This window comes from Cibotium barometz, chromosome 18 (genome assembly GCF_041138505.1).
Source record: "Cibotium barometz isolate CiBa-2024 chromosome 18, ASM4113850v1, whole genome shotgun sequence".
NCBI lineage: Eukaryota > Viridiplantae > Streptophyta > Polypodiopsida > Cyatheales > Cibotiaceae > Cibotium > Cibotium barometz.
Window position 1 is genome coordinate 59,671,242 of NC_141063.1, and position 9,712 is coordinate 59,680,953.

The 9,712-nt window shown below is 37.4% G+C and overlaps 1 protein-coding gene across 1 annotated transcript; it reads right to left on the bottom strand.

Annotated features, from left to right (window-relative positions):
- Positions 1-1,322: 1,322 nt before the first annotated feature.
- Positions 1,323-8,895, bottom strand: LOC147629547 (pectin acetylesterase 8-like). Its single transcript, XM_086812823.1, has 12 exons — positions 8,510-8,895; positions 8,085-8,167; positions 7,816-7,942; positions 7,626-7,726; positions 7,317-7,403; positions 7,078-7,202; positions 6,402-6,462; positions 6,233-6,283; positions 6,034-6,111; positions 5,834-5,939; positions 5,408-5,550; positions 1,323-1,490 (listed from the first exon to the last, which is right to left on the bottom strand). Exons 1-12 carry the CDS (start codon positions 8,700-8,702, stop codon positions 1,386-1,388), a joined length of 1,260 nt encoding a protein of 419 aa, XP_086668949.1. The 5' UTR covers positions 8,703-8,895; the 3' UTR covers positions 1,323-1,385.
- Between the last annotated feature and the right edge of the window lie 817 nt (positions 8,896-9,712).

The window sequence follows — 9,712 nt, forward strand, 5'->3', positions numbered from 1 at the left end:
CAATCACTCAAATGCATCATACTTGCTCCAAATTCATTGTAGGGCTTGCACATGAGTTGCCAATACATTCCCATTTACCAGATACATGTTTCTTTATCAGATTGCATTTATTTTCACAATACATCACCGCTTCCAAGCTCCAATGGAAAGCTTGCAAAAAACCAGAATTTTCTTTTGCTTTGGGCAACCTTAATTTGCCTTGTTTGTGCTTGAATCACCTATAATCCGCTCAAGGGTGTTTAGTAGTCCTTACCCGGTAGGCCAAGCTCAAGGGTGTTTAGTAGTCCTTACCCGGTAGGCCAAGCTCTCAAATCTGATAGAAATCGGTGTGCTCCAAGCTTCACAGCTTTTCTTCACATCTTCTTCTCCCTCTTCTCTCACTCACTCATAAACCCTAATAGAGAGCACCAGGCTCTGATACCATGATGAAAAACAGGTAAAGGGAGAGGAGACACACACACACAGGAGCAAACCCTAATGCATATTGTAAACCCTAACCATAGAGGGAAGCCATCTCCCTTCTCACACAATGCATAAAGCCATAATCCATAATACACAACTCACACTATGTGTTGTGTCCACACACAGCTAACCCTAGCTAATGTCCACACACTATGACCAGCTGGATGCGGTCATTTATGTCTCACACATGCTGCTACCTAACATGCCAGCACATAGCACAGCTGACACATGCTGACATCAAGCTTGAATCTCAATAGGGAGGGGGGGGAGATTGCTTATGCACAAGGCAAGGGGGAGTGGTGCAGCCAAAAGGGTGGAAGAAGATTGTGGGGCCATGTAAAAAGGGGAGGCAAGCTTGGACCACCATAACATAGACAAGTTAGAATCCCCATGTAAAAAGGGGAGGCCATCTTGGACTCCCCATACATAGCAGTCATGGATGATTGTGCAATTTTCGAGATTAAATGGTGAGCATCTCTTGGGTGGTATCCTCCTTGTGTAGATGGACAAGCTATCATATCTACTTAAAATTTGTTGTGACATGTAAAAGAAGTACACTTTTAAAAATAAGCAAAATAGTAATCCAACCACCACAATATGTAATAGCCATGTTTTTTCTTCAAATGATTTATGATACTTTCCAACCATGTAAACATCATCTTTAATAAAGTTTACACTTCTCAAAAGGAAAGTATATTATTGGTTACATTGCAAAGTGGACTTACTTGAGGCATACATTTTACTTTGTGGAAAATTAGAGGTTTGCAAGGATAATGAAATGGAAGAGAGTAACTTAGATCATCCTTTCAAGACACTTGCACATGGGAATGGTGTTACATTCACTCATTTTCATGCATATATTTTTGGCATCGAAACTGGGTAAAGAATGTTTAAAAAAATAGATTATCTACACTGATAGATTATCAAGATGATGCGCTTACACATGTTGGATTGCATGGGTATGCACAATCAATATCTTGAACAAGGTTACCTCCAAAGTACCATGAATGGAATGCTTGAGCAAGATTCTACGTCAATAGAAACAAAGTGTAAACATTAGCCCATATGAACCATCAAAAAAATGATTGAGAGAAAGTCAATAGAAACAAAGTGTAAACATTAGCCCATATGAACCATCCAAAATGATTGAGAGAAACTTATGTTTTGTTTAACGACTCACATTACCTCAACTAAAGAATATCTTCAAAAAATAGTATGCATGCAAAATTACACAAAAAGATCAAGATAAGATTTATCGTCTTACAATATATGTCAAGAGCATGACTAATTCAACGATTGTTCTCTTGGGAGCATTCTCTCTCTCTCTCTCTCTCTCTCTCTCTCTCACACACACACACACACAAGGGCTCAAAAATTTTATCTATTCTCTTAAACTTTCATCTAAACTGCCAAAAAGCCAATGCCTATCTCCCACTATCTATTGTAAATAGTCCGCAAATGTACATTGATCCCTACAAAGTAACGGCAAAAAAAGGATTGGTATAAACGAGTTGTCCTTATATTTACACTGTTTGGTCTTACATGGAAAAAAGGAGTGGTGCAGCACACTGCTAGGCGTACACACTGATGCTGAATGGCGGAGGCATATTCTAACCTCCGGTAGGCCCACCACTACCACTTGGTACAAAGTTCAACTATTATATATATACGACATTTGTCCTCCCTAAGCAGACCGAAAGCCAAAAACTAAGATAGTCGCTAACGAGTCTCGAACTTTGACATCTCTGATGATGGTGGCACATCATGATGATGGACTGCCCACTGCCGTTGGGTGCTGCCTCATCTACACAAAGACTCTGTGTAATCTAGGGGAAGTTCAAAGAGAATGGTGGGTCGGGCATTGTATGTACTTTCTACCTTTGCAAATTTAGTCGTCGATCGACGAGGCAGAAAATGCTCTTACCCTTCTCATTTTCATTTTTTTTAAGTATTACATTACATTGCTATGACGATGCGTAATTCACTACATGTAGTCACTATTTATACACACTACATGAAGTCACTATTTATACACACTAATTTATTAAACTTTTATGTATGTGATATCTTGATTATTATACCGTCTTGTTTATTATTTTTAAAGAGAGATTGGGAGAGAGAAGGAAAAATAGGTCTTATAAATATGGGGGAGAGAGAGAGAGAGAGAATGGGGGAAATGGAGGAAACAAATCTAATGTAGCTTTTATGTTTTCTTCACTAAGGAAAGGAGGAGTCCAAAGTTTCACCATGTGCAAAATTATACAAAAGGTGACCTAGTAAGAGCGACAATATATGCACAGCATGCATTAAAGTCAGGCAGCAAGCTAGTTATACATCCCACCAATTTAAGATTTTAAAAAATCTTGGCTTGGTGGTTTCTACGTATATTCAATAACATACTTATCTCATGTTCAACACCCAAACTTGTCTTGTGCAACTTAAAGTGTTAGGACTAGTGTTCAAAACATTTATGATGCTAAGTAAGCTTTTGCCAAGACTTTGACAACATAATCAAATATGGCAATTTTGCATGCCTACAAGTAAACACTCAGCCAGTACACTACATGCCCTTTCTTGGTAACATTTTTTGATAAAGCAATAACATAACCATTTTTTATGGTAATCTAAAGAACAATTTTAAGTCTCCATAAAATTTTTGTTATGAACAATTTTCTTATCCTGGCTAGTTTTATTGTAAGCAAGCAAGTTCATTTTAATTGCTTTATAAGGTTCCCGACAACTTCCATGCATTCGTATATTCAAACAATTTTTGCAAGTAGCTCAATTGATATCTTGAGCTACAACGCTACTTTAATATTCTGGGATTTATTTATGGCCTTAGTTCTTATCCTGGCTAGTTTTATTGTAAGCAAGCAAGTTCATTTTAATTGCTTTATAAGGTTCCCGACAACTTCCATGCATTCGTATATTCAAACAATTTTTGCAAGTAGCTCAATTGATATCTTGAGCTACAACGCTACTTTAATATTCTGGGATTTATTTATGGCCTTAGTTTGTATTAAGTGTACTAATAAAAAATACAATTCTTGGTTTTTAAGATCACTATGACTATGTTTGGATTTTTGTTTGACTTTCTTACATGCCACTATGCATGGTTTGTTGCACCATTAATGTGTAACCATGGTCTCATAAACTCTTGTGATATTATGTGAACAAAGCATGTCTTCCTCTCATATGTCTTCCTTCCTTCTTTGAATTTTCCTTGTTGCCAATGGATCATCTATTTTTCCTCAATAGTTTTATTGCTACGGTTGAGATAAGGATGCAAAGTGTAACTACCACCCCATTGAAGGAGGATACTTCATGCATCTTACCATATAAAAAGGTGTTAGTTTTCCCAACTATAATTTGGGGTGGTGATGGATGCAAGTATAAGAATATGCTTGCATTACATATGTTGAATTTTGAGCTTTTAATTTTTAGGACCCTTTTCATACTTAGACCTATCATGATAGGAAGGAGCTTCTTACCTTTGTGGATGTAAGGGGGAAGGGGGACACACACACACACAACATGCACGTAGGCATGCATGCACACACACATACAAGCACACACACATGCACGCACACATGCATGCACGTACACCCATTATAATTCTTTGTGAAAAATGCTTATTTGAAAATAACAAGATCCTCTTATTATTTGATCTCATTGTCACCTTGTTTGCAATGCATACCACGCTTTTATATTTAAAATTTCAAATTCAATGTTATATGTGTGTCATTAGTAATATGTTAAACCAATTTATAATCTCTCTCTCTCTCTCTCTCTCTCTCTCTCTCTCTCTCTCTCTCTCTCTCTCTCTCTCTCTCTCTCTCTCTCTCACACACACACACACACACACACACGTTCATGTAATAAATATGTTAATTCTTTGTGAAAGGGGATAATTTGGTAATAATAAGTTCCCCTTTTTTATAAAACTAGATGATCCCATTGTCTCTCTTTAAATCGTAATGTATACTAGGTTTGTTTTATTAACATTTCAAATGTAGGTCCATGCCTCTATTAGTGCCAAATGTACTACGTTCAAATTAGTTCATAATCCAAACAAGTTTTTGTAAATATTTAAACTGAATATTCTTCGAATATTGAAAATTAGAGACAAAAGTTGTTGGAGATTCAAGAGAGGAAGAAAACACTTTAAGAACTAGTGAGATTAAAGTGGTAGTTAAATTCTATCATAGTTTAATACTTTGTAGGCTTCTATTTTCTATAAGGAGATATTTTATATGTGTGATAATCTATATGAAGTGCAATATGGTACAGTTAAATTCTATCATTATAGGTTGATACTTTGTAGGGTTCTATTCTCCATAAGGAGATGTTTTGCATGTGTGATAATCTATATGAAGTGCAATATGGTATGTTTACTAGATGTAAAAGTGGGCATGAGGTCCAAAAATGGAGAATGTATTGGTGGATGTTTATGCAAATCATTTCAAAGAATGCTTGATATAATTAATGTTCACAAATTTTCACATGGGGTTAGACACTATCAACTTCAAAATGGGGGTGGTGAATAATGCTATAAAAGATATGATGGAAACATTCTTTAAGACGTGAGCCATTTTGTTGTTAATATCACAATGTTGGTTATTTTTATAAATTATTGAAAGCTAAGGCCTAGATTAAAGGCTTCTTATTATAAGGTTTTTATGCCCCGCAAGAGTGAAAATGAGATAGCCTTTGTATCACAAAAAGTGTTCTCATTTTTGTTTATTTATTTCTTTTCTTTTCTTGTTTTTTTTGGGGGGGGGGGGTTGGGGGGAACTTAACAAGTAGCAAGAATCCATGTAAGAAAGAATATGATGATTTTTATTGAACTCAAAAATCCTATCTTAATATGTAGAAACAACTAAATAACATAGCACAATTGTATCAAAAACCAAGGAAAAGAATGAGTAGGTAAAGGGGACCATACCATGCCATTAACTTGTGTTACGCCATTCCATATATTATCATCCTCAGCTTCTGTATGATAGTAACATGACACCACATGCATGCCCCAACTTTGGGATCCTACTAATGGATGAAGGGCCTCCAATAGCTTCCCACGCAATTGATCTACAATGCTTGGAAAACCTTAAAGGTCACTTGAGGATTTTGATTTAACAAGAAGAGCATTTAAAAGGCAACTCTTAAATTCTAGAAATCAGGAATCAATATTCTAAATCTAAATTTGAGAACATGCCAATATTTTATTAAAGGGTTCACCTAAGACTATGGCATGTTTCTCATGTTGTGGATATTTTCATGCAACATTTTATTTTTTAACAATTTTTTATAATAGTAAAAATATTGATATTAAAAAATATAATACAAAACATCAAAAAAAGTTTTAAGCTACCTTCTACAATGGATAACTGTGAAGTAGAACATGTTGATAGATCTTGCCTACAAGCATCCCAAGATCCATCTGAGTATGATGAAGGTGAAGCTAAGATATATTTTACCTGTCAATTAACACAATAACAAGATTGAGCAACTTGTTATTTCTTTGCAAGCTCAAGCATTACTCATAAATCGTTAACCATGTACGAACTTTACCTGAAAGCTATCATAAGCTGATTGCACGATAAAGAGTGGAACATTAATGTACCCTAAGTTATATTCTGGAAAGAAGCACTACTCAAAAGCACACAAGTTTAAATGTTAGGACCACATAACGTTGTTAAAAGAAGAAAATGAATTCTTGTATGAGACATTCATATATTCATGTGAGAATGTGATTTTATCCTAGTAGTACCTGGCCAAGTGACATTTGTGAAGTACATCCTCCGGGTAAAAGGGTGATTTGCTACAATGCAAAAAAAAAAAGTTCATGAATAACACGTAAAGGACTCACCTTGTTTGTCCGTAAATTTTTACTAGCTCATAACATATGCCAAAAGTAACTTGACAAACTTTTTTCTCACATGCAATGTCACAACGTATTGAAAAGATTCCCTGAATGAATAAACTCCCGCAATATTTGGTCTGCATGTATTACACAAGGGTTGGGTGGAGAAATTCAGTTGAAAATTTTGAAGTCAATCCTCCTAATCAACACTTAGTGATCTTAATATATAAATGCCTACAACTTTATTTTAACCTTGATAAATGTGTGCTTTAATCTCAATCCTAAATATTGATTAGTGACCTACAACTTTAATTTAACCTTGATAAATTTGTGCCTTATGCATGGTGTAAACATTGGATTGGACACCTTGCGTGAGGTGCAAAGGTGGAGGGTTCATAATATAGATCTATGAGAAAATAGTAAGTTAATCATAGGTCCTTGTTTATGGTTTCATATTTAATATAAAGGCATCCAATCTATAAAAAAATAGTAAGTTAACCTTGATAAATGTGTGCCTTCTACATGGTGTAAACATGGGATCAGACACCTTGTGTAAGGTGCAAAGGTGGACGGTTCATAATACAGATCTATGAAAGAATAGTAAGGTAATCATAGGTCCTTTTTTAGGGCTTCATATTTAATATAAAGGCATCCAATCTTTGAAACCTTGATTAATGAATGCCTCATGCATGTTGTAACGATGGTTGGACATGCGTGCGTAAGGTTGCAAAGGGGTGAAGGTAGCACAATACATGTCCATGAAAAATCCTCCATCACAAAGGCATTTGACATCGGTTTGTGATGATAATCTATCTCGAAATCTGTTGCAGTGAAAAAATGTTGCTAAGCTTCCAGCAGAGTCTCCAGATAAGATGGCCTATATGCACCATATCATGAGCAAGTCAACCCATGTGTAACTTTGTAAGGCATTATGGCCTTCTAAACAACAAAATTTGATGATCCATGGAAAGCTTTTGAGCACACTTCTTACCCTTTCTGCACTTGCCAAGCCTTTTCCAAGTAGATCATCAATGACGGCCTCCCAAATTTGTTGTCCTCGGAAGTAAAGAGTGGTTGTCTACAATGAAAGGAAGGTGAGGGCTTAGTAAGATTTCCAAAATGAGGCCACCACAAAGAGAAATCATTAGGTGGGTTCCCACGCTCGAGGGTTCGTTGTTGTTGCACAAAAAGGTTTTGGCAATGCTACGTCTTACTAGGTTTTGACTACTAATCGAGCCCGTGAGAGTCTCACTTTACGTGATCTCGTCTCCTAAAACGTCAGTCACGGTGTGAAACAGACCTGGCCGTCCGACCCAGTAACCTGCACGCCCGAGTCCGCATTTCCAGCGAAGGACCCTCCATCGCAGTACCTCACGTACGCTCTATTCCAATTGTAAAAATCTGAAAACAAGAAAAAACAGTTGGTTCTTTTTATCGTCCCAATCTTTAGGGTAAGAATACCGCAATTAGATTTAAGTTGGAGATTAAACCAGGATTAGCGGAGGCTGAATTGCTTAAGAATCCTCCGAAACCAAAGGCAGTCATGTACTTGGAGGATCCCAAGCTTGTGGTGCTTCGCTGCAGGCAGTCGTCTGTGCTGCCGCACCACCCTCCTCCCTGATTAACATTAATCAATCCGATTGAGCGTTGATTGCATGCATTAATCATACCGGTCAGCTATTATAAGCATCATCGATGTTGTCGACGTACTAATTTGATCACACTGATTAGCGGCTAGCTAGCTTATCGTGAATCTCACCTCTAAATGCACAATCCAGCTATTTTGGCCCGAGCCGCTGCCTGGATCGAGGCTGTAAGCTGGCGAGCTACCGTCCAAGCAAACTGCACAACAGCCGATATATATGAATTTTAGGTCACCAAGCAAATTGCATGCAGAAGAACAGCCGATCATGACTGCGCTCTAATTACTACTGTATACTTGCAGCTTTTTGCTGCGTGATTAAGGGACTGTGATGCAAATCGAGAACCATCGCATGCAATTTCGCTTGGATAAAAAAGCAAGCTCGACCGCTTGTCGACTAAAGCAATGATCTGATCTTTTAATTATGCATGCATCATCCTACTACATGTCCAATATAAAACACGATTGATAAGTGCTAACAAGTTTACTAATTATGACGATGATTGGATTTGAATAAAAATTGATTAGCTGAGGTCGCCCACCTGCTCCTTGTTGGGTTGAAAGGTAAATGAGGGGGGGAGGCTCCACAGTTTGGAGCAAGGAGCGCTCGCGAGTGGCGCATGCACCGCCGGCAAAGACCACGGAGGTTATGCATAACTTCACAAGCAAGCTCCTTTGACAGAAGAACGTATAAATTACCAACAACCGCTGCAACGAGAAGGAGAAGGACTCCATGTCGAAAATCAAAAAGCAAATCAGCTAATTGTCGAAGATGGAGACCCTATATATATATATATATATATATATATATATATATATATATATATATATATATATATATATATTTTCTCTCCCTGTGCACAGGCTGGCTAGTCTATTCGAATTTGATAAAACCCTTCGACTCATTGGTACATAAGCATGTAATCTAGAGTCTCTCCGTTGGTTTGTTTTTTTAAAGAGAGATGACGGTGCAAGACAACGATGAATTATCTGCTTGTGTTCTGTTGTTGTTGTTGTTGTGATGTCAATTAGTGAGAGGAACTTGGTGTGTTGGAATGGGACTCCCACCTAAGCCATATCGAACACTCTAATGGTTTTACCTCCTCCTCCTCCTCCTCATTATTCATCAAAAAGATCAGTCCAAAATCCCCTCGACACTACTAGCTGTGGCCAACTGTTGTGATTGTTGCGTTCGCACTAGATGCTTTGTCCTTTATTTCCAATCACTCTCCAAGGATGCGTCTCCATCGTTACTTGCCATTTTGACCAGGCAACCAACCAACCTTTGCTTTCTTTGAACAAACGCACGCCCCCTCTTCCTCCTCTCGTCTCTCTGATAATTATTAAAGAGATCTAGGCTGTGGAATGACCAATCAATCTTTCATTCAAAAGAAAAGTTTCCCTCACGTATTGAAAGAGAACAAATTTCGATATCTAAACGGATTTGAGGTCTACATAACACCAACCCTTTACAGAGCGCCAGATAGCCCCTTGTAACACTAATTCCTCCCTCCTCCAATTTCATGTGTAGTACATGCAGTATTACACATCCAACGGGCGCGATCATGCTACAACCTCCCCTTTACGTAGTTGTATAACCTACCTAGGACCACCCTCTTGCTATTAACTCACTCAAAGCAAAGGCAAAGTCATTTTCTACATTAAACGTTTTCTCTTTTTCAAGATCAAATTAGAACCTTCTAACCATAAAAATTTGGTAGTTCTCTTTTGTCTTCTATACCTTA

Coding starts and splice junctions, on each gene's coding strand:
- LOC147629547 (XM_086812823.1), bottom strand. CDS start 8,702: ATGGAGTCCTTCTCCTTCTCGTTGCAGCGGTTGTTGGTAATTTATACG. Junction 7,203..7,316: donor GCTTGGCAAGTGCAGAAAGG/GTAAGAAGTGTG, acceptor TGGTGCATATAG/GCCATCTTATCTGGAGACTC. Junction 5,551..5,833: donor ACAGTTATCCATTGTAGAAG/GTAGCTTAAAAC, acceptor CAAGCATTGTAG/ATCAATTGCGTGGGAAGCTA.